General features: G+C 44.9%; 1 protein-coding gene across 4 annotated transcripts in view; it reads left to right on the top strand.

Moving 5' to 3' along the window:
* The first annotated feature begins 6,535 nt into the window (after positions 1-6,535).
* The window catches only part of ARFGEF2 (ADP ribosylation factor guanine nucleotide exchange factor 2), a 65,093-nt gene continuing 46,015 nt past the window's right edge, over positions 6,536-25,613 (top strand). For 3 of the 4 annotated variants that reach the window (XM_060230827.1, XM_060230826.1, XM_060230829.1), the window contains exons 1-5: positions 6,536-6,877; positions 17,594-17,624; positions 19,508-19,631; positions 20,117-20,263; positions 21,744-21,923. In XM_060230827.1, the coding sequence (XP_060086810.1) occupies positions 6,733-6,877; positions 17,594-17,624; positions 19,508-19,631; positions 20,117-20,263; positions 21,744-21,923 (627 nt within the window). In that variant the 5' untranslated portion in view covers positions 6,536-6,732. Of the gene's footprint in view, positions 6,878-17,593; positions 17,625-19,102; positions 19,224-19,507; positions 19,632-20,116; positions 20,264-21,743; positions 21,924-25,613 lie in introns of those variants that run through there. The other variant, XM_060230828.1, reaches the window with a different exon arrangement.

Here is a 25,613-nt window from a genome sequence, read left to right as displayed (position 1 = left end):
CGGAGGGGCTTGACAATTGCACTATTTTATTATACTGTTATAACCTGCCATGAGCCTTGCTATGCAGAGGAGGAAGAGCTAGAAATCAAATAAATAAATAAACTTGCTATACATGTGAGAAGATGTACAGTCTGCAATGCAACATGAAGCTGCCCTCTACTGAGACTGTGATCAAACACACTAAATAATGTGCTTTCAATCCACTTTCCGACTGGATTTTCACATAGTAAAATCCAAACAGAAACTGCATTGAAAGTGGATTGAAGGTGCATTATTCAGTGAGTGTGATCACAGCCTGAGTCTATCAAAGTCACTATTGTCTACTCTGACTGGCAAATTCTTTTAACTGGAGATGCTGGGGATTGTACTTGGCACCATCCATGTACAAGGCATACACGCTAGTATGGTACCACACTAATAGCTGATGTCACTTATTTGCAGTAATTCCACTATTGACATTGTATGGTATATTAATTTTTTTAATAATACTAAGTGAGCAAGCCAGCATGCAGGCAGGGAGGAATAGCTGAGCAGAAGGAAACTATTTGGTTTATAGCTAGTACTTTTAAAATTATTATTTGCCATCAAGTCACAAGCTGACTTATGGCAACCTTGCGGGGTTTTCAAGGCAAGAGTCATGAAAAGGTGGTTTTGCCATTTCTTGCCTCTGTATAATGTCCCTGGACTTCCTTGGTGGTCTCCTGTCCAAATACTGACCAGGGCTGACCCTGCTCAGCTTTCAAGATCTCAAAAGATTGGGCTAGCCTGAGCTATCCAGGTCAGGACATAGGTAGTATTGGACTAGATTTTACAGTTGCTTCTACACCCTGGAGTTTAATGTGCCTTTACTGTGGTTTAGGATTAGGGATGTTCTTTCCCTCTGCCTGGCCATGTGGTGATGACATACTGTATTCATGCCTCAAATGATTTGAGATCAGGCTGTTAGCAGTGCCGGATTAAACCCTGTGGAGGCCCCCAGGCAAGCAAAATCTTGTAAATTATCTCCTAATATCTCCTGCAGGCACCTTCTCAAAAGCCACTTTGACAAAACTGTGGGGGAAAGGCAGAGAGAGGCAAACTGGCCTGGGCCCCCTAAAGGTATGGGGGCACATAGGCCAGTATCTGCGGCCTATTTGTTAATCAGACCTTGGCTGTTGGTCTTCACTTATCTGAACTAGCTAGATAGTTATGTGTCTGGTTACAACCTTCAGAGGTCTGAAGACCACACAATGCATAATGCTTATGAACGCAGCAGATCTGTCAGAGGTCTCTTGCTAGATTCAAAAGCTGCTTGTATTCTGATCAGTGAAGTATCTCCCAATACATCCATTTCACAGCAAGATGTCACATCCAGGAATGTCACTTCTTAGATTTTGTTTGGCATTAAACAAAACCTGACAAGCATGTCTCTGGAAAGCCAAGAAGGTTAATTGAAAGAAATGGTGGCTGTCAGGACAGGTTATGTTCAAGTTGAGAGCATTTGTTTATGAGCATCATAAGAGCTTTGCTAAAATGTTCCTGTACAACCAAAACCGCCTGCTAATCTCAGTACTTGTGAACAAAAGTCAAAGCCTTCTGTAGAAGTTCAAATACAGTCTTCATGATCCACATACTGTAATTGTATGATCTCCATTTTACAGAAGACAATTTGTATCCATTTTGCTATGCTAAATTTGCCTGAGGGGAAAACCTCTTTGGGAGCAAAACTATACAAATCATTCAGTTGGCTAGAAATATCTGCTTTGTTTTCTTGTTAACCTGTGTTATACCTTGTCTACAACACTGATCACATTTAAATCTCACCCTTCCCCCGAGGCACTTAGGGCAGCCTAAAAGTTTCCCATCTCATTTTGTCCTTCTAACTTTGGGAATTAAGTTAGGCTAAAAGACAGTGACTGAAGCCAGGTTACATAGCGAATTTCAGAGTTAATTTGACCAAGGTTAGAAGTGCTACAATGAACTAGAGTCAAGATTAGAAGCAGCCAGATAGACAGCCCAGAAAACCAAAAGCAGGAACTGTGTCCTGAGAATGAATACAGGATGGGCAGGGCTGATATTGAGACCTCAAAACAAAAGTACACCTTTGGCTTCTTCCCTTTGCTACCATTAACCAAGTCCAAGCTGCCTTGGTTTGCACATGGATTGCAGTGACTTGGGTCCAGGAGGCAATGCCAGTCTGTTCCTGCACTGTTGGTAGCTGGGAGGGAGCAAAATCCTAGTTTGTAGGGTTGCCAAGTCCAATTCAAGAAATATCGTGGGACTTTGGGGGTGGAGCCAGGAGACTTTGGGGGTGGAGCCAAGATCAAGGCTGTGACAAGCACAATAGAACTCCAAGGGAGTTCTGGCCATCACATTTAAATGGATGGCACACCTTTTCAATTCATTCCATAGGAAATCATGAAGGATAGGGGCACCTTCTTTTGGGGCTCATAGAATTGGACCCCCTGGTCCAATCTTTTTGAAACTTGGGGGGTATTTTGGAGAGAGGCATTAGATGCTATACTGAAAATTTGGTGCCTCTATCCCAAAAAACAGCCCCCCGCCGAGTCCCAGATACCTGCAGATCAATTCTCCATGATTTTCTATGGGAATAAATCTTTATAGGGAATAACAGAGTTCCCAGGAGACATTTCCCTCCCCTCCCCCCGCTTTCTGACGACCCTGAAGCGGGGGGAGGGCCTCCAAACAGGGGGATCCCCTGCCTCCACCTGGGGATTGGCAACCCTACTAGATTGGTGGCCTCCTCATAACACTGACATAATCAGCACATGGTAATCAAATTGCCAGCTGCTCAGGCCTGCATCTAAAGAAGCTCCCTGCTATCCAGCAGGAGGCACTAATGGACAGTACAAGTCAGCCCTGACCTTGATAGCCCAGGCTAGCCTAACCCTGATCTCATCAGATCTCAGAAACTAAGCAGGGTCAATCCTGCTTAGCATTTGGATGGGAGACCACCATCATGACCTAGAGATTACTTCTTCAGATGCAATCCAGTGGATCTTCAAGGGCAGGCCAATTATGTAGGAAGTCTGGGGGGAAAAAACATGGTCAAGGGCCCGTGAAATGCAGGAAGATCTGGGTGAAATGTAATTATGTAAAATGCAGGAACCATGCGCTAGTTTTGCTGAACTGGCTCACACCTGTAATGAGTGGGAAATCTCAGGTTTTCCTAAGAAAGTTAACAGTAAGAGTGAGTCTATAAGTGAGAAACTGTAAGTTCCTGTTCAGTCCTGGGTGGGGAAAAATACCAACAGCCTCCTAACTTAAAATAGCTTCTTACCAGAACAGTGGGCCATCAAACCTAGATAGAAACCCATGAACCTGCAACAAACCACGATGCCAAATTTGTCCCTATGCAGGGACAATATTACTATAGAATGCAATTACATCTGCCATATCATCTGAGCTTATTCATTTTATATCCTCCAGTGTGATACATGCCACCATGTGTCAGTAATGCCCTTCTGTTTTCTACACTGGACACAGATAAGTTCTTACACAGATACACACACACATACATCTGATGTTAAACAGTTCAGAAATCAGTGGAAGAGCACTTCAGGCTTCCAAAACACTTCATCTCCTGCACAAGTTTCCCTCTAGGTTACCTGTAAACAAGGTTATTTTTAAAATATGTAACCACTGTTTTATACCTAGTTTTTATATAGTAATTTCAAGTGTTCCAACCCTGCATATAGTTTCTTGCAACCTTTACAGCAACCCTGCATAGTAGGTCAGTTGTCCCTAAAGCAAGAGAGGGGAACCTTTTTTCTGCCAAGGGCCATTTTGAAATTTATAACATCATTCGTGGGCCAGCAGGAACTTGTTAGCATATAAGGCCACACCCCTAATATTAGCATATTAGGCCACATCATCTGGAATAATCAAGTGGAAAGTGAACTGGTGGTAGCTGGCTCCCACTCCCAACCCCTGCCACCCCTGCCTCCCTTCATGCAGAAACTGCAGCTGCTCCCACCAGACCTAAGGCACCCACGTACCCCAGCAGCCATCCTTCACAACACCCACCACTCAGGCTCCAGAGACACAGAGAGAGAAATAAAGGGAGATAAAGTAATGAGAGGGAAGAAAAGGAAATTAAAAATGTGGGGAAGAAATGGGGGAAAAAAGGAAATAAAGAAAGGGGAAGAAATGGAGGAAGAAATGGAAATAAAGAATTTGGGGGGGGGGGAGAAAGGGAAAGAAAGAAAGAGGGAGAAGAAAGGAAAACAAAAAGGGCGAAAGAAATAGAAAGGGAAATAAAGGAGGGGAAAACTTACTTGAATTTCCACAGTGACCCCTGCAACGATCCTGGGAGGCTGCAGCAGTGCGGCTGGGCCCCATGACCCCTGCCAGCCAGCCGCCCTGGGGAGGCCACTATGCAGCGCGGCCCAGCCCAGCAACCTCAGCTGGCCAGCTGGGTCCAGGGAGGCCGGTGTGCAACACACCTGGCCCAGGGATCCATGCCAGCCAGCTGGGCCTAGGGAGGCTGGCACATGGCGCGCCCAGCCCAGGGATCCCCACCAGCCAGCTGGGCACAGGGAGGGCTGCACACAGCGCGGCTGGCCCGCAGATCCCCAGCAGCCAGCTGGGCCCGGGAAGGCCACTGCAGTGGTTCCCCATCTCTGCCCTAAAGGATGGAGTCTTGTCTAGTGAATGTGTGGCAGAGGTTAAGATGATAACTTTAGAATTCACTTTTTGAAATCACATTCACTTTGGGCTTTCATTAACATCAACTGTTTCTTTTACTTGAGTAGATGATGTATTTTTCACACAGTATTTCACTTTACTGTGGTGGTTTAAGGATGGCTTCATCCTTTCCTTAGCTTCTTGTTTGTTAGCCCTTCTCCATTTCCTGCTCCCGCCTCCACAATGTCTCCCTAATTCCTCCTCCACCCCTTCCCTGCAAACTCCTGGGTTGCTGACTCAGGTTCCACCCTCCATATATGTGTCTCTGTGGTCATGTAAGAATTACTTCATGAATCTGATAAAGTGAGCTGTAACCCACAAAGGTTCTGCTAAAATATATCAGTTAATCTTTAAAAAGCTATTTTTTTTAAAAAAAAAGGTGGGAATTAGTACATATGAATATCTGTCCCTTCAGCTGTTTTACTGCCAAATTATTAATGTTTCAGTAGCATGTCACAGTTTGGCATACAAAGAGAGTTACAATCCTTGTTTCACCTTACACCAGCTTTGTGATGGCCACTGTAATCCCTCCATTGCAGAAGCAGGCACAAAGGCTGTATCCTCACAATTATTTATTTGTTTACTTCATTTATAACCCTGTTTTCTCCCCAACAAGAACCCAAAGTGGCATTCTTCTCTCCTCGTTTTTTTTTAACACTGTGAGGTAGGTTAACCTGAGAGTTATTTAATAGAGGTTTGTGTTCCTTGCTCATCCAGCATGTTCCCATGGCAGTGTGGGGATTCAGTCCTGGGTTTTCCAGATCCTAGTCCAACAATCTAGATCTTAGCCCAACTGTCACCACAGTGGTTCTCAAAAAACAGATTTATACCCAGATTTTCAGTCCAACAGGGACCCAAAGCAGATTATAACATTGTTCTCCCCTCTTCTATTCCCATCCCCTCACAACAGTGAGCCTGTGAGAGGAGAAAAGAGCAAGAGTCCAGTAGCACCTTAAAACTAACAACATTTGTGGCAGGGTATGAGTTTTCATGAGTCACTGCTCCTTTCGATACCTGTCTGTAGCAGCAGAAAAGAGCAGAGGTCAGTATAGCTCTTTTCTGCTACAGAAAGACTAACACGGCTACCCATGTGAACCTGTGAGATAGGCTGACAGAGGATGGCCCAAGGTCACCCAGCCAGCTTGAATTGCAGAGTGGGGATTTGAACCTGGCGCTTCCAGATCCTCGTCTGACATAAAGAAATCAAAAGGAGAAGATATTGGATTTATCTCGCCCTATATTCTGAATCTGAGCGGTCACAATCTCCTCTACGTTGCCCTTCGTACGTATTCGATAGTTGGCCTCAAGTCTAAAACGAAGTTTCTGTGTTCTATCGTCCATGGAATTAATATTGAAACCCTTAAAGCGATCCTAAGTAAGAGCAATTTTTCATGCACATTCTCAAAGCTGGTTTATAACGATCCGCCTTGAGCTCCTCGCTGGAAGGGCGCCGTACAAAAACATCACAGGGGGATTATAAACGCGAGCAAAGATTTGAGCCGAAGTTTACGCCTTTTCACCTTACAATTCTACTTGCTGTATCATGCTACTAGTCCTCAGCAGAGGGAGACTTCTCTCTCATACCATCAAACTGACTGGGACATTTGCAGCACAGCAGAACGGTAACTTAAACCACTAACATTAGTCTGTACAGACTAACATTTTTAATGTACAGACTAACGCAATGTACAACGCTGTAAATGTACAGGCTTCGATTCCTTCCCAAAAATTAACAACCCAAGAATGCAAGGATCCGGAGCGTGGACAAGCAAGCTCCGCCCATTCTCCCTCCCACCTGGGAGCCAAGCCCCGCCCCCTGGCGTCACTAGCTCTGACAGGGCGAGAGTCGTTCGATAAGGTGGCCTCAAGAAGCGGAGGAGGGTCACGTGACGGTTCCAACATGGCGGCGCCGTGTCGCTGTCCACTCCCTCTGAGGGAGTCGCGTCTCTTCCGGATCATGGAGCCCGGCAGCGGCCGGAGTCTTTGAGTGCCGTTTCCCGCCCTTCGGCGAAGGACAGGCACGGGAGTCGACGGCTCGTCACGGCCATGCAGCCGCCCTCGGCCCGTGAGCAGCAGGACACCCGTACCAAGAGCATGTTCGTGTCGCGGGCCCTGGAGAAGATCCTCTCCGAGAAGGAGGCGAAGCGGCCCCCTCACGGGCAGCTGCGGAGAGCCTGCCAAGTGGCGCTGGGTGAGTGTGCGAGGAGCCACCCCCCCCCCCCGCCAACGCGTATTCGGCCACGGTCCCCCCCCGCGCTTCCCCTCAGAGGGAGCTCCTCAGATGTCAGTGCCCACCCACTGCCGCCTGTCCCCAGCCTTTCTTTGCAACACCTGGCCCGAAACTATCCTTCGCCAGACCCTGGCGCGGGACTGTTGAGGCGGACCTGTCAACGGTCACTCCTGTTCTGCCCCCTCCCCCTCACTGTTTGGCCTCTGTATTCGGCAGAGGTTTTCATGGGACGAACTTCTGTAGAAATTAGAGCGCAACCTTTGCATAAGCAGGTGAGGGGGACCAGCTAGGGAGGTGTCCCCTTAAAACTTGGAACCAAACCTTCATTTCATCTCCTGTAGAAAAAAACCCTGTTCTCGCTAACCCTGTCTTCGTTTTAATAGATGTTTGTTTCACACCTCTGATTAAATAAAACAGGAGTGCTAGTGGCACCATAACAGAATTCTCCCCATTTTAACATAGTTGATTAATATACAATGGGATTTGGCAGGGGTTACTGGCCTGGTTTCAACCAGATCCTAGGCATGTTTGCTTGAAAAACAAATTCTGCTGAGTCCAATTCCCAGTGTTGCTGTAGGATCTCTGACCAGAACTCATTGATAGTGTAACCCAACAGAACTGAATGAAGGACCCCATCACCACATTTTACAGCCTAGTGTTTATAACTTTTTTTTATGCCCTCATTTGATGGGGAGGCCCTGTGTATTGTGTTCTTAAACATCTTATAGGCCACGTGCTCTTAAAGTTTCATCATCCCATGAGGCATCTCTGTTCATCATCCCCTAATGTGGGGATCTAGGTGCTTGGAGGAGCCCTGTCAACCCCCCTGGGCATTTTCTGGTATATACCTACTTTCCCCAGCTTTCCCAGTTGCCAGATGAGCATGTTCCAACTGGCATATATTAACAAACAGCTGAGTGTACTTAGTGATTGTAATTGTCATCCGTTACTGTTTGTCAGATTTACCTGCCACGTTGGATCCTCCTCTGCTTATGAACAGGTGACCTAACTGCCTTGTCTTCTTTCAGGAAGTATTTAACAGATTCTCTGGTTAGACTTGCTTGTGGACAGAAGTGGTAAGGGTTCCTCCCCCTTCCTGAAAGAAAGCACAAGGTTCATTTTGCTTATCTGATAGTAGCAGGCAGTACTAACTACTGCAGATGGTTTGGAGCTAGGAGCAAATCTTTTTATTTAGCCAGTGACAAAAAATGGTTGGGCTGTCTCTATGTGAAACATTTTTCTGTAACTGAAAACTATGCTGTCTGTAATATTTTGATGAATATAGTTGTATTTTCTGGAATCATTTGTGGCAAACCATTTTATAAATTTGTTATAAAAATTAAATTTGCTGTATTACTAAAATTGTGAAAGATAGTTTTAAAAAAAAGATTAGCAGGATGAAAGCAACTAGAGCCGTATTTCTTGGAATTAGCAGTTTGATGTGACCATTAAGAAATGGCCACCACACTGTCACCAGTCTTTATTCATTTATTATGGCTTTACACTTTTTCCTGTATAGGAAGATTTGCAAACTTTCCAGTTAAAGTGCATTAAATGCCTTTTCTAAGCACTAAAACTGAGATTTTATCATTTTCTGTATGTTTAAGGTAGGCTGTCTATTTAAATAGTGTTGTTAACACATTTTAACCAGTTAATTTAGACATCTGAGATGTGTTTTAAAGTGCCAGCTCAGCTGTGAGTTGGTCTTTGGCATGTCTCTATTAAGTTTCTCAGCTGTTCAAGATCCCTGTCTGTAAAATGGGAATTATTGTGGCCTGATCGAAATAAATTTTGTGAGGATTAAGAGATCACTATAAAGAACTCCACATGCTGAACAATACAGCCCTTCAACTATTCTTGTTTTGCTGTATGAAGAAATTGTTATTGGCATTCCAGTTGTAAATGGTAGTATTTGTGCAGGAAATCAAGTGCTATATAAATGAAATTAATAATAATAATAGAGTTCAGGGGGTAGTGGACAGAAAAGGAGGACAGCATCTGTGTTTCTATGCTGTATCATGAATGAGAGCTCAGGGTGGGCATCTGCTTTGTATGCAGAAGGTCTCATGTTCAGAGCCTAGCATTTCTAGTTAAAAGGGTCAGGTAGTAGCAGGTAGGAAAGACCTGTACCTGAAGCTCAGCTACTACCAGTCAGAATAGATAGTGCTGACCTAGATAAACCAGTGGTCTGACTGTATGAGGCAGCTTCATGTGTTCTTGTGTCTTGAATCATGGAGAGTGAGAAAGAAGAGATGCCAGCTGGAGATAGAATGCATGTGTCAGTGCAGTGTACTTCTGTTGTTTACCAGAGCATCCACAGGGTTCCTTTCTATCTCCTGCCACACAGAAGTTGTCACTGAGACAATATATGGGGCAGGAAACAAGAGTGAGGAGCATTGCTTACAAGTTGGTAATGGTTTGAAGTAAAGCATGGAATCATCTTTATGAAGAGGTGACATTTGGTAATTAACAGAAGAGGCATGATGACAGCCAATGTAATAGCTAGGAACATTCTAAGATGGTAGTAAGACACTTAAATTGTATGCAGTGCAGCAAGAGAAGCTGAGGAAGAAATAATGTGCATTTTGAAAGCATAAATGTATAAGAGAAGCAGTTTTAAAAAAAACATGGCCTATCTGGTCTCTTAATTGTTCAAGCCAATGGGATTGATCACATTTGCCATGGGTAAGTAAAATATATATCTTGAAGGTTTATTTGGATGGTTGCAAGTTAATGATTTTGGACTTCTTGTGCAGCAGTGAAGAAGTGGAGGGTTATGGGCAGTCAGTGCGATGACAGGAGATTGCAAGATCAACTTTATACAATGTCTTAAGACGCTTTAGCAAATCAAATTTAAGATTAGTCTAACTAGCAAGCAGCTGTTTGTATGGGGCTGAAAGGAAGCACTTTATGTGCTATTGTAGCCACCAAGGTAGTTGTGGATGGAAAGATGCTGGAGAACCTAAACATTTATTGGCATGTTATTATATCACGGCATGACAGTAAATGAATAGTATATGAGCTGTTTGTGGACAAAGAAGTGTCAGGGGATAGACTTATGGGATAGATTGCTAACCACACTTCACATGTGTGTGACTTTCTCGCCTAGAGCAACCTCATTTTCTCTCCCTGTATCAAACCGACTCTATCCTCTTTTACTTCTCTTCCCAAAATAACCAACTTTTGGGAAGGCCCTTCGTGGACCCCTGTGTGTGTGTGCAAAGTGCCATCAAATTGCAGCTGACTTATGGTCACCCCAATAAGAGGCTTTCAAGGCAGGTGAGAAGCAGAAGTGGTTTGCCATTGCTTCTCTCTACAGAGTCTTCTTTGGTGGTCTTGTTTCCAAGTAGTGAGCCTGCTTAGCTTCGGAGATCTGATATCAGGCTATACCATGCCTCCTTCCCTTCCCTTACAGACTATTGTAGCCTTATATTTATCTTGTTTTTACCACCATTCAACCTTCCATACATAATGAGCCTTGCTTATGCTCTCTGTTAATTTATTCATTCTTATTTTTTAAATTAAAAACATTTTGCGTGGTGCTAATCACACTGTTGGTTGGAATTGTTCAGTACAGAGTTTGTGGGCACTGAGGCACACAGCTGTGTTGCACACTAAAACTCCCTGAATATTCCCAATTTCTTGGAGATCCATGTTCCACAATTTTGATTGTAGCCAATTTACTTTGGACCACTGAACTTAATGAGAATAGCTGAGAATCAGTGAAGCCTCTCAGTTCCATTACTGACCATGCTGTACTGTGACAAAGAAACAAAACCCTCTAATGAACAAAATTATAGATGTATAATCACATTATCAGATAGCTTTAAACTAAACTTTGTTTAATGAGACTCTAATTACTTGCATATTCTATAAAGTGAGAGAGTACAAGTTTATAAATGACCAGTGTTGATTTTGCTGAAGAATAGATTGCATGCTGATTGTAGGTTGGTGTCTTATACTAGCATTCAGTAAATAATTTCTAATGGTAATTAATTCCGCCACAGATGCTTGTCATGAGATTTCTCACATCAACAGCATTAAATGTCATGCTGCATGTAGTCATGATGCTCAAGAACATTGTTCACAAGCCTCCCTTTTATGTACAACCAGCTTTACTCAAAGGCCATATACTGTGCAATCCAATGCACACTCCAGTCTAAGTTGATTGATTTCATTGAGTTTATACTAGAGTGACTTTGCAGCATAAGGTTGCATTGTTAGTCTTCCGGTGACTGGATTTGATCTTCATTTCATTTTTGCTTTAAAAATCGTACATGTAAGTAGATTTTTTTTAATAGAAACATTTCTTTAACAATATTCTGTTTTCTATATTTTAATCATGATCACATTCAGCAGGTGCCATTTCTTTCACATGCTACTTCTTTTGTAGTTCTATCAAGTGAAATACAGTAGAAATGTTATTTTGTTAAGACTGTGCTGTAGTGTTGATAAATAGGAATTATAAATGCAATAGGATTCTCAAATAACAGTATATATATGTAGCTTCTTGGTAGATATTGGTGGCTGCTTGAGAAATTTTGCTCTTAGATTTTGTAGTTCTGGCTTAGATGCTTTATACAATTATACTTTTACAAAATTGTTTGCCCCAGATGCTGCCATTTTGATATGTTCCATGACACACGATTCCAGATTATGGGTATAAGGCCTTATTTAGAGCTGAGTTTGCAAAAGTGATTTTATCTGCAGTTCTCCAGATCCAAGAAAGAAAGGAAAGGTGTGTGGAATCTTTCTAGAGTCTGCTGATGTGTTATCTGTAACAATTTCACACAGTTAAACATGGTAGCTTTGAATCCATTCATCCCTATGTGAAGGAATACATTTGGTGTGCTTAAGGACTTGATGGTTCCAGATGAAGTTTGTTGCTGTTTTGAACAGAAGATCCCCTAACCTGTGTCATAAACTGTTTTCAGAAAGTCTCCTAATTTTCAGAGGCAGTGTACCGCGTGGAATGGGGAGGGGATGCAGGAGGGCTATTGTTCAATAAATAAAAGCCCGAAGATACCATGATGACATGGAATGAGAAATATTTCGGTCTTTGTTGGCTGCTGTGAATGTTTGTGCAGATTATAGGGTTGCCAGGTCCAACTCAGGAAATACCTGGGGTCTTTGGGGGTGGAGCCAGGAGACTTTCCCATTCCCTAAAAATATAAAGATACAACAGAGCAGTTCCCCTGAATACAGTCTTCACTTCCTCATCCTCTTTTTTACCTTCCAAAGCATCCCCAGCAGCTGCACTTCCACTAAATGAAAGTGAAATTTCCTACTCCCTCCCAAGTCCCTTATCATGGCTTTATTAAGGGGCACTCACAAAGCAGACAAAATAAATACAGTTTCCAAGCCCACACTTTTGTGATCTCAGTGGGGCAATTTACTCACAGGAGTTGTTGAATGTAACAGTCTTCTGTATTTCAACCACCTTCTTCAGACTAACAAAGGAAACCAAAAGTAAGGAATAAAGCAGTCTAGGGGGTGGAGTTTTCTAGTTTACTTTTTACTATCTTTTTTACTATGCAAACAACTTCTGAAACAAATACAAAAACAAATGGAGGGACTGGACTCTACTTTCTCACAGCTTCGCACAATCACCAATAAGAGCCACATGTTTCTTGCTGTTTTGAACAGAACTTCCCTGTTCTGAACAGAAGATTCTGCCTGTTTCCCCACCCCCATCCAGCTTTCCTCCTATTGAGGTTCAAAGACACACACAGTCCAAAACACAAACACTTTCCAAGCTTCTTCTAAGCCTGTTGCGATTTAAAGGCACATGATGGCTGTTGGGGTGGGATTTCTCCCGCTGATTTGGTGGCGGGGAGGAGCCTGCAGAACTGGGGGATATCCTGCCTAGACCTGGGGACTGGCAAGCCTAGCAGATTAGAATGTAGAATCTTTGTGGCTTCCAGACAGTGAACTTAAAAATGCAAGAGAAACAGATGTATATGCCTAGAATTTTTAAATCTCAAGATAAAATGTTTGCTTTTTTCTAGAGCTGACCATTTGCATCAGACTCAGTGTCTGCTTTTTAGTGAAAGCAAAAAAGTCTACTCCTTATATGGGAGGTATTATATTCATTGCAAAGAACTTGTTCTGGGATGCCTCCCATTTTGCCAATCAGTGCCTTCCATTAATTTTCTGGAAAAAACAGTTTTTATGAGCTATCACCCACTTAACAAACTTTGTATTTGTTGCCATTTAACAACTAATAGGACTATTATTCTGACCCACTAGTTTTTGCTCTTAGTAGACTACCCCAGTCTGCAGATCCATTCTACTGTTTTCTTATTCCACTCCAGTTCTTTCACAAAAATGAAAATTCTGATCTACAGCTTTTAAAAACTCTAATTATAACATAGTTCTGGAGATTGGCAGAAAACACTTCTAAGGAAAGGAAAGGTCCCCTGTGCAAGCACCAGTCATCAAAGATTTCAGGTTTTCACGGCTGGTAACATCATTAGGGTTTGTAGAGTCTTTCGGGTTCAAGTGCTGTGTTCTACTGGAGAAAGTTTTCCTTCCAGACGTTTTGTTCTCAGCTGCGGAGAACATCCTCAGTGGCGTTGCAGCCGGAGCAGGCGCTCAGACCTTCTTGGCTGCTGTGCATTGAGTGAGGCCAGGGCTGCTGGAGAGTTGCTATTTCTAGGCTGGAGTCCTTTCTACGGTCTCACATTATCATACCCGCCTGAACAGAGAAGCTATTGAGATTTACAAACACCAGCACAATTTTAACAGAAAGGAAGAAGGCATTTTCATCCACCAATCTTGGTACCCAGCTCTGCAAAACACCCTACAGACTATAAATTGCAGAAAGTCTCAGAACAACCAGCAAATTCCACAGAACAATCAGCACAGTCAACAGCCATCTTCCTTATCTTCAAACCCCTTCCAACCCTCCCAGCAATTAACACGGAACAATGGTCACATTCAACAGCCAGTTTCCTTATCACTACCCTTACAGGAAGCCCCACCAAACAATGGGCACATTCACAAACTAATTGCCCTTTCATCACACCCCCTCCAGCCTAGAAATAGCAGCTCTCCAGCAGCCCTGGCCTCACTCAATGCACAGCAGCCAAGAAGGTCTGAGCGCCTGCTCCGGCTGCAACGCCACTGAGGATGTTCTCCGCAGCTGAGAACGAAACGTCTGGAAGGAAAACTTTCTCCAGCAGAACACGGCACTTGATCCCGAAAGACTCTACAAACCCTAATCAAGCACCAGTCGTTTCTTACTCTGGGGTGACGTTGCTTTCACAACGTTTTCACGGCAAACTTTTTACGGGTGGTTTGCCATTGCCTTCCCCAGTCATCTACACTTTCGCCCCAGCAAGCTGGGTACTCATTTTACTGACCTTGGAAGAATGGAAGGCTGAGTCAACCTTGAGCCGGCTACCTGAAAACTAAGCTACCACTGGGGATCGAACTCAGGTCCTGAGCAGAGCTTAGGACTGCAGTGCTGCAGCTTTAACACTCCGCACCACAGGGCTCTTCTATTCTAACAATTCTAAGCAGCCACATTAAAGTTTTAAAGCATATTGGCTCTAAGTGGCCCTTTCTACTGAAGAAGCATTAGATTTGTAACTTGTAATGATTCAATGAGAAGCAGAAGTTGAGCAGAGAATCCTGTGCTGTACATAGAAAGCAGGTTACAGAGAACTGGTTGTTCCCACATTTTCTTGCTTCTCCAGTTTTTGCTCACAAAAGCCAGTCCCTCCCACATGCACTTACATTTTTCAGGACAGATCTCAGCAAAGGGAAGCTGTGATAAATATTTATGCACTTACCCTCCCATTGCACAGTGTTTTGACTGTCATGTTTTATCTGCTCTTCTTCCAAGGAGCTCACTGTGGCACAGGGGGTTCTCCAGTCCTTCATTTTCAACTCTCCTCCCTCCCCCACCAATCCAGCCTGTGAAGTAGGTTAGGCTGAAGAAAGTGCCTGGCCCAAGCTCTCTTTCATTGCTGAATCAGGTTTTGAACTTGGGTCGCCCAGGTCCTTGCTGTCTCATGCTGGCCTGTAAGGAATGGGAGGTTTTGCTTTCATTAAAAAGCAGCCGTTCACTTAAGCGCCACTGGCTGGTTAGCAGGTACCCTTTCCTGCAGCCTGGATCTTGCTGAATAAGAGAACAAGAACATAGGAGAAGCCATGTTGGATCAGGCCAATGGCCCATCCAATCCAACCCTCTGTGTCACACAGTAGCAAAAAACCCTCAAAACAAAACAGGCACTATCAGGAGGTCCATCAGTGGGGCTAGGACAGTAGAAGCCCTCCCACTGTGCCCCCCAAGCACCAAGAATACAGAGCATCACCGCCCCAGACAGAGTTCCAACAATACGCTGTGGCTAAAAGCCACTGATGGACCTCTGCTCCATATGTTTATCCAATCCCCTCTTGAATAATGTCTTTGGTTCTCATAGTTCGCCCCCTGCTGATCTAGCACCATGTCTGATGCACTAGCATGACAACACACACCTATTCTTAAGGACCTGTCCCTTACAGTAGACATTGTGGCATAATTCACAAAGAAGTAGGACCAGATTGCCCTAGCTACAAATTCCCTTGCAATTAGATGGAGAATACTGGTGATCTCTAACAGTCCGTGGCTGTCGGAGTCAACATTCGCACAGAAAATCTTATGCAACACCTTCTCCATTCTGTCTGATGCTGTTTTTCCTGAGAGGCCATCATATGTTGGTTAAGCTATGAGTTTGGTTTAAACATGGATTATGTGCAACTTTCTTATCTCTTAAAAAGTAGCCTGTGTGGGTTGGTTTTGTACTGGACATTTCTTATATAATTTCCCAGAGGCTATAAAATGCAACATGGCAAAAATGACTTAAAGCACCTTGTGTCCAATGAACTGCCATAGAAAATATGTGGATTTCCCCTAGATTCTTTCTTCCCTTGCAATTGCATAAAGTTTATTCCAGAAGTCATGTGGCCCGTGTGAATTAGTGGCCATGTCAGGGATGGGGAATGTAGTAAAGACAGAGTAGGTGAATTTGCTCCCTCCTTTCTCTCGCTTCCATCAACAAAGTTCCCCTGCCTTGATCACATGGGCTATCCAAGGCTGCATTTCATTAAAAACATAAACACTGAGAGATCCGTATGATGTAGTTCAGCCCTTATAGCAGGAGAGAGAAATATCCTTGTTTTTTAAAGATAAGAGTAACAAAATTTCTGTGGCACATGTACAGTGTGTAGTATGTAGCAAGGATTCCTGGCCACTTTTGAAGTAGCAGTTTGGTTAGGCACAACATAAGTAATCTGCTTTGTTCAAGTAGAAAATTAAAAGGTTTCTAGATAATTGAAGCAGTATTGAATATGTGACCTCCTACATAGATAACTTCAGAACATGTTCTACTATTGTCTATGATTCATTGCAGTCCAGTGCTTAAATTATTTAATTTAAGTGACTGCAGTTGGAACTGGACTTCTGGTTTCTGAATCATACTGATCTCCTGCTGTTTCAGCAAGAAACCTTTTAGCAAGTGGATTACTTAATAAAACATGCCTGATTGCATAAAAGAGTAGGTATCATTTGAAAATAGGTATTATTAGAAGTGTAGGCCTACAATACTCACAATGGGGGATTCACTTACCCCTCCCCACTTTTGTGTTGCACTTGTGCCTTTTTCACCTGTGAGCCCGGTGTGACTCCTGGGCTGCTCCTGGAAACCCCTTTTGTAAAACTGCAAGTCATTAATTTTCTCAAATGGAAACAGTGGGGAAATGCATGTGTTGTCGCCCTAACTTTTTGCCATTGTCCAGTACAGAGGTCAAGTGGAGTATGGCAATGTAGGAACTGTAAATAAATGATGAATAGGAGTATAATATCAATTTACTATTAAAGTATTTGACATTATAAATGCTTTGAGATTGATATGTGATAAATTGTTGCACTTCTCTGTAACAGTGTTTCAATAGGCTAGGATTTAAAAACTATTAGTACCTTTTTTCCAGGTATATACCCAAGCACAGGTTTGGTAGACTTCCTAAGCCAAGGTCCACATGATTCTTGTTACTGGTTCATATACTTTTTAGGGATTGGTTCATTTTACATAGGTTGAGTGCCATAGTACCCAGGAAGGATTATTTCTCCTATAAACGTTTGTTTCCTGTTTCTTCCTGGCTATAACATTGTTAACTGTGTATGGGTACATTGGGCAGTTTGTATAGCATGAAGTTTCTCTAACTTGGATTTGCAGCACCCACAGGGTGAACAAAGTAATCTTATAGGCTGATTCCTACTAAAGGGCTACCAGTTGGTTATTCCTGTTGAAGACATTCAAGTGTTTAGAGAGTCTTGTATGGTGTAATAAGAAATTAGTCATGCTAAATTGTCATTAGCTGTTGAAAAATATTAATGACTGGCTTCATGAGAAGTGTTGCTGTCAGCAGAATTTTCAAGCAGCTGTTTATCCAGCATAATAATCTGTTGTTTATCCTATATTTGTAAAAGAATTCTTTAAAAGGCATTTGGAAAAATTAGTCTCCTGTCAAAACACTGCTATTCTATATGCCTTTTGCTCTGTCAGTGTAGCATATATTCTGGTGTCTTTTACATCTGTGCTAAAAGTTACTAAGTTTTGTCTAGCATCAGCAGTTAGTTCATGGTGTGAATCTGTGGCATAAACAGTTCTGTGTTTTTTCCCCTTTTGCCAGATGAAATAAAAGCGGAATACGAAAAGCAAAGGTGAGTACATGCTGTAATTTGGAGGCTGAGAATCAAAATGCAAATGTAAGCATGGCTTCTAGCTACCAACATGCTTGGTGGTATGTAGGCAAAGGCATGTCCAGACTGCATTTATCTAGGTACCTTAGGTGACTTTCTAAAACCTAATATACCAGTGATACACAAATGATGCACTATCGGGTATGTTTTCTTTTGTGTGCAATGGTAGTCTCTGAATGCATGTTTCAAGGCTTGCTTGTGCATGTATGTGGTGCTGAGCAATGAATACAGCAAGACAGTTTGGGATGTGGTAAGTGCACATCAAATGGTATCTCCAGTGGAGGTAGTTGCATCATATGGGAGATTATGGAGAATATGTACAGGTTTAAGAAATTCTTACAGTTGCAAGTGGTCAAGATAAAACTACCACTGTATTTCAGTTACAAGAAATAACTTCCCATACATCCTAAAGATGTCGTTTTTACCACTTCCTTTTCTTCCAACTAGATTTTTCTTTCAGTGTTTTTGATGACGTGGCCATTATTTACTAGCAGAAAATCTTAGTTTCCTTTCTTTCTTTGTAACCTTTCTCATATTGGCCACAAAATATGTATTTAATTGGCCTGATCAGACACCAGTTTACAGTTGTAATTAACTGTGTTGGCTGTTGATGTTTGGTTTTCTCTCTGATGTTTTCAGCTTTTAAAATTAGTTCTATTGTGATTTCCTGCATCTGTTTCCTTAATGGATGCTGCGGCTGATTCAGAGGTTAATGATATTTTAGGAAGGGTCTTAATAAGAGTCTTTTGTAACACTGAAGAAGCGCAGACAAAAAATTGTTTTGTTACCTTTCACATTGGACTTCTTTGAAATTTGGTGTTTGTGCTTTTCCGTTTCTCTTCCTTGCCTGTCTAAAACTGTTGAAAATGTGGAGGCATGGTTCTGCCTCCATAAAAGCTGCAGTTAGTTGCTTGATTTGGAGGAAGCCTGACATATAGTCATTATTTTCACAAGTCTTCCCCTGCCCCACTCTGTTTGTATGTAGGTATGTCTGTTAACCCTTCTCTTTTCATGCTTAAAAAAGATTTTAGACATGGTAGTGACATGTAGGTGTATTCCCATTTTGCATATATGTAATATGGGGAGTTTTTGGATTCATATGAGATTTCCCCTCCTAAATTATCCTGATGCTAACAATTAAAAATGTTTAGGTTGATGTTCTTTCACTTTAAGCCAAAAAGAAAGGAATAATTTTACAAATTAAATGGATTCACATCAACTTTAACAGAAATATCAGAATTGAGGCATGAAAGGAAAATTTTGATATGCCTTCTTGAGAACCATTCAATTAACCCACACGCTGTGGTCCTAAAAACCAAGCATACATGCAAGAAGGAGTTTCTCCATAGATGTTTCTCAACCAACAAATATACTCAGGATGCAGCTAAGCCAATTGTCATGTTGCACAGTGGAACCTGGCAGTGAGCTGCAGTCTTGCAGAGAGTATGGAGAGAGCCCCTGCTTGTGTGTCTGCTGCTTTTGAACAAACATGGATATCTGGGATTGTGGCCCTGGTCTTCAGGTCTTCATTCGCCTGCTCACTAATTTATTCCCAAGCAGGTATGAAAGATTGCAGTCCTACTCTTTGACTTGAGATGGACTGTCAGTGAAAGATGTGTGCAGTCATCTCTATGTAGTCTACAAATCTATCTTGAAACTGGTTATGTACATCTAGTTTCTAGTTTTCATGCATAAGAACAAGTGGGATCTAATTCCATATTTTAAAATTGTACTGTTAAAAATGCGTTTATTTACCTGCTTTCTATGGCTGAGAAGTTAATTGGAAAATAGATGTCTATCAATTCATTAACACAGTGATTTTATTTCATTTTTTTTCTAATTAGCCAAGGCAGTGTAACCACACCGAAAGCAAACTTCATTGAAGCAGATAAATATTTTCTGCCATTTGAATTGGCCTGCCAGTCAAAGTCCCCGCGAATTGTCAGCACCTCCTTGGACTGCTTACAGGTATCTCATTTAAACTAAGATGTCACCAAGCTTTGCTGCAATTTTATTTATTATGTGTAATTTGTATATACATATCTATTGCTAGTCGGCTAGTATGATATTAAAAATCTGATTATATTAGTTTCCTTTCCTTCTCAAATTTCTGAAGTTTCTTGAGTCTTTTGTTTATAGATTTCTATCACTATTTTTCATTCTAGCTTTGCAAGCACCTCTACCATTTTGCATACGAATTACTCTGGTTAATGAACACTTCTGATGGGACTTTTATGTTATACAGATCTATGGGAGATTTCAGATGCAGCATCAGATTATACTTTAAATTTTTTGTCAAATTTTTCTATCAGTGGCTGTAACTCATTTGATCTCCCCCCCCCCACATTCTGAAGGTATTACTGAAGCTTTCCTGATATGTTGTAGTCTTTGAGTGACTTAAAGTCTTTAGTGCTTGAAAATGGTGCTGATGTGGTTTGCTATTTTTTGCCTAGAAACTCATAGCATATGGACATATCACTGGTAATGCTCCTGACAGTGGAGCTCCTGGAAAACGCCTGATAGACCGGATAGTTGAAACAATCTGCAATTGTTTTCAGGGTCCTCAAACTGATGAAGGTGTGCAGCTACAAATAATAAAGGTATTTTGGGTTTGTTATGTTTAGTTTGAGAGCTTTGTTCACAGAAACAGCTGTACAGATAATCAGAGAATCCCCAAATCTAATTTAGTGAGACTCACCATTTTATTCCTTCAGGTACCAAACTGTGTATTCACTGGGTTGACATCTTGCTAAATATGAATGCTATCTGTATGGTGTGCCCTGTATTTATAGACCCAGTTTACTTTCTCAGAGTCTGCCTCTTATCTCTTGGAATCTGATTTCACATTGCCTTGTGGATATTGACTGACTATGTATAGTGGTTATATGATATGTCCTGCTGCAGCTTCATCTCTACTATTTTAAGACTCCTTTTGAGCTAGAAACAATCTCAATCTCAATTACTTTACGAGTAGAAAATCCACTGATTTTAAAGGCCTTTCTAACTTTTAAGTTCAGTGATGAGAGTCCCAACTTGTAATAGGTATCCAGAAAGAGCTTGTGCCTTTGCTAGCAACAGTCTGCTCTTCTCCTAGGCTTCCCAGTCCCCAGGTCCCAGCGGGGGATCCCCCAGTTTTACAGGCTTCCCTCAGCCAGCTGGTTGGTGGGGGAAGCCCCTCCCCCACAGCCACCATGTACCTCTAGATCTCCGGCAGGACCAGCAAACAGGTCCAGTTTTAAAATGTGTGTGTACCTTTAAATTGAAGCAGGAAGCAGGAAGTACTATTACAACAACAGACCTCGTCAGAGTGCAGTCCCTCCATTTTGCTTTTGTTTCAGACAAGTGAATGTGTGTGTAAAAGAGAGCAGCGTGGCCCCTGTACTTTCCAGACCTCATTGTGGAGACACCAGAGACAGTTAAGCATGTGTGTGAGTAGGAGAGAGAAAGAAAGCGGGGGGAGGGGAGGGAACTCTATTATTCCCTTTGGAGACTTATTCTCATAGGAAATAATGGTGAATTGATCCACGGGTATTAGGGGCTCTGGGGAGCTATTTTTTGAGGTAGAGGCACCAACTTTGCAGCATAGCATCCAGTACCTCTCACCAAAATATCCCCCAAATTTCAAAAATATCGGACCAGGGGGTCCAATTCTATGAGCCCCAAATAAGGTGCCCCTATCCTTCATTATTTCCTATGGAGAAAAGGGATTTAAAAGATGTGTGGTCCCTTTAAATGTGATGGCCAGAACTTCCTGGAAGTTCAATTATGCTTGTCACACCCTGGCTCCGCCCCCAAAGTCTCCTGTCTCCACCCCCAAAGTCCCCGATATTTCTTGAATTGAACTTGGCAACCCTATCTTCTCCATAGTGCTTCCCCAGTCCCCCACTCCCCAGAAAAATGGATGTGATGTGCACTATTACTATTTTATGGAATGATTTTGTTTCTTTAATCCTTAAATGGAATTATACTTTTGTTTAGAATGCTATATATTGCTAGTACTGTTCCTGTGTGTGCATATAAATATAGATATATAAGATTTGTTCCTCAGTTGTTCTCTGGTGTTTTGTTTTGTTTCTTCAGGCTCTTCTTACTGCTGTTACATCCCCATATATAGAAATTCATGAGGGAACAATTCTTCAGACCGTTAGAACTTGTTATAACATCTATCTAGCCAGTAAAAATCTCATCAATCAGACAACTGCCAAGGCTACCCTCACTCAGATGTTGAATGTTATTTTCACACGGATGGAAAACCAAGCAGTATGTAGTAACTTGTTTATCTGTCTATCTGTTAACATGCCATCTTGAAAACATGTATTTTACTATTGCTTCCCTTCTGAGGCAATTGTAAGATAGAAAGAATGACTTGATTAGCAGTGCATTTTGACTGTTAGTGTAACGTACTCGGAACGGAGACGAGAGTAGGGCAACATGGTTTATTGGGAGCACGTAACAAGAGAGCGAACACGCGGGCCGGGTCCCGCTTATATACAATCCCGGGTATAGCCTACTGGGTTGGTCGGGCCAATCCTGCCCAGTTGAACTTCCCGCCACAGCTGGAGATAGGCGGGGAACTGGCTCCCGGCGCTGGGGCTCCTGGGACTGCCCAGTGGCCCCCCCCCGTCTGGTCGCATGACATTTCTTGATACACTACACCCCTCCCCCCCTGGTTAATGTACAAAGTCCTGTAAATATGCGGGGGGCCGGCGCTCCCGGGTGGACCGTCTGGGGGTTTCGGGTGGAGGCGGCGCGGCCGCCGTGGATGGTGCTTCGGGGGGTCCTGGCGTGGACGGGGGCGGCCCGTTCGGTTCTGCGGATCCCTCGGGTTCGGTCGGCCCCGGTACCTCTGGCGCCCGCATCCCGGATGTTGGGATCGCGTCTTCTAGGCGGCCTCCGTTTGGCTCCTCGCGGGATATAGCCTCGTCTGTGTCTGCGGGTGCCTCCGGGAGAGTGCGGCGCCTCAACTGGTCAATGTGCCGCCGTAGCACCTGGCCCCCCTCAGTCGATATGTCGTAGTGGCGGGACCCGGTTACCCTCAGTACCCGCCCCGCCACCCAATCGGGGCCCCTTGCATAGTTTCGGGCGTAGACTGGGTCGCCCGCGAAGAAGCCCCGGACGGTGTCTCGGACTTCGGGACTCCCGCGGGTGTCTGAAGCTCGGTCGGGATGCAGCCGGTCCAGCCTGGTTATGAGTTTGCGTCCCATGAGGAGCTCAGCCGGGCTGACTCCTGTGACCGGGTTGGGTGTGATTCGATTATCGAAGAGGAACGCGGCCAGCCTGTGGTCCCAGTCCCCCTGTACAATTCGGCCGAGGGCCTCCTTTGTTGTGCGGACCATCCGCTCTGCCTGGCCGTTGGTGGCCGGGTGGAAGGGAGCCGACCTTATGTGCCTGATCAGATATCTTTGCAGGAACGCCTGGAAGTCGGCTGAGGTGAAGGCAGCCCCGTTATCAGAGACTATGGTGTCCGGGATGCCGTGTGTGCATAGGACCCTGCGCAGAGCTCTGACCGCGGCTGTGGACGAGGGGGACCCTACGGGGATGACCTCCAGCCATTTGGTGTAGGAGTCCACTATTATGATGAAGGTTTGCCCCTGGAAGGGGCCCGCAAAGTCGATGTGGAGTCTCGACCATGGTTTCCGGGTGGACTCCCACCTAGTGACGGGGGCGCTGGGCGGCTCGGGCCGCGATTCCTGGCAGGTCTGGCATCTGCGGACCCAGCCCTCGATCTCCCCGTCCATTCCCGGCCACCAGACGTAGCTCCTGGCCAGAGCCTTCATTCGCACTATGCCGGGGTGAGTCTCGTGTAGGGATTCTAAAACACGCCTTTGGAGCGGGGGCGGAATCACTACCCTACTGCCCCATAGTATGCAGCCCTTGTGTGCGGCTAATTCCTCCCTCCTCGCCTTGTAAGGCCTGAATTCCTCACCCATGTTTCCCTCTGGCCACCCCCTCACCACCCAGTCGAGCACCCGTGCCAGTGTCTTGTGTTTCTGAGTGGCCTTGGCCACCTCTGCGGCGTGGAGTGGCGGCTCCGGGAGGCTCTCTATCATCATGACTTGGTGTGCGGGTGCGGGGTCCGGACCCGTCTCCGGGAGCGGCAAGCGGCTGAGCGCATCCGCGTGGCCCATAGCCTTGCCGGCCCTATGAACCAGTGTGTATGTGTATGAGTTGAGGAATTGGTTCCACCTCAACACGCGCTGTGAGAGTATTTGGGGGGTCTGTCTGTCTGGGGCTAGTAGACCTAAAAGGGGCTTGTGGTCCGTGGCAATTGTGAACCGTCTCCCATATAGGTACTCATGGAACTTGCGGACCCCCGCCACGATTGCCAAGGCCTCTTTGTCGATCTGCGCGTAGTTGCGCTCGGCTGGGGTGAGCGTGCGGGAGTAGTATGCGACCGGTACCTCCCTCCCATCTGGCAGCTGATGCCCCAGGACTGCCCCCACCCCATACGGCGACGCATCGCATGCCAGGATGACGGGGAGGGCCTCGTCAAAATGGTGGAGCACCGCATTGGACACCAGGACGTCCTTGACCGCCTGAAACGCGGCGGCCTGTCGTTTGCCCCAAACCCAAGGGGCATTCTTGTCCAGCAGCCGGTGAAGGGGCTCCGCGAGGGCAGCCTTGTGGGGGAGGAAGGAATGGTAAAAGTTGAGCACCCCCAAGAAGCTTTGTAGCTCCGCTTTGCTCGTGGGGGCCGGGGCTTGTACGATGGCTCGGGTCTTTTCTTCCGTGGGGTGGATTCCAGTTGCGTCTACGGCGAACCCTAGGAACTCCACCCGTGGAACCCCCAGCAAACATTTCTCCCTCTTGACCTTGAGCCCCGCGGTCTGGAACCGGCGGAGCACCTCTCGGAGGCGGTTGCCAAATTCTTCGGGGTCCGGGGCGGCGACTAAAACGTCGTCGAAGAACGGCTGGACTCCGGGAATTCCTTTCAGGAGAGAGTCCATTATGCTCTGGAAAATCCCCGGAGCGACGCTCACCCCAAACTGCAGCCTCTTTACGCGGAAGGCCCCTCTGTGTGTCACGATCGTTTGGGCCTCTGCCGTCTTGCTGTCTACTGGGAGCTGCTGGTAGGCTTGGGCTAGGTCTAGCTTCCCGAATATCCTAGCCCCCGCACCGGATAGGGGTTGTCCTGTAGAGCCTTATTTATGGTGCATTTATAATCGGCACATATCCGCACCTCCCCGGTTGGTTTGATGGGGGTAACGATGGGGGTTTCCCAAGTGGCGTAGTCCACCGGCTCAAGGACGCCTTGTGCCGTGAGGCGGTCTAGCTCTGCCTCAATCTTAGGTTTCAAAGCGAACGGGACCCTCCTGGCCTTGAGCCGAATCGGCCTGACTGTGGGGTCTAGGGGCAGGGAGATGGCCGGCCCCCGGTAGCTTCCTAGGGACCCATCGAATACCTCGGGGAATTCCTTGCAAATCTCCCCGAACCCACGCGGCGTTAAGGTCTGCCCCACCCCCTCCACGCGGATTCCCATGGGTTTGAACCAGGCCAGACCTAGCAGGGTAGCCAGCTGGCGCTTTACCACCAGGATGTCCAGCGGGCCGTGGAAGGACCCCCGCTCGACTTGTACCCGCGCCCACCCTGCAATTTGCACCGGGTTCTTCTGGAAGTCCCGGAGTATGAAGTCTGCCGGCCGAAGTTGCAGCCGCTGGCGGGGACACAGTTCTCTTAGGGTTTCCTCCGCTATGAGGGAAATGGAGGACCCTGAGTCCACCTCCATTTGGCAGGGGTTCCCCTCGATAAGGACCGTCACTTTGATTTTATCGGGGGAATCGTGGGGCAAGTTCAGTACCTGTAGGGACGTAGAGTCTATCGCGTGGGACTCCGCGGACTCGTGGTACGTGGTCGGCTTCCTGCGGTTGGGCTTGGCTCGGCAAGCCCTGGCGATGTGGCCGGTCTTCCCGCAGCTCCTGCAGTCCCAGGTCCGGTACTGGCAGTCTCTCC

Source organism: Heteronotia binoei, chromosome 2 (genome assembly GCF_032191835.1).
Source record: "Heteronotia binoei isolate CCM8104 ecotype False Entrance Well chromosome 2, APGP_CSIRO_Hbin_v1, whole genome shotgun sequence".
In the NCBI taxonomy this organism is placed as follows: domain Eukaryota; kingdom Metazoa; phylum Chordata; class Lepidosauria; order Squamata; family Gekkonidae; genus Heteronotia; species Heteronotia binoei.
Note: the sequence above shows the minus strand (reverse complement) of the source record. Positions and strands in the feature narration are given on the sequence as shown.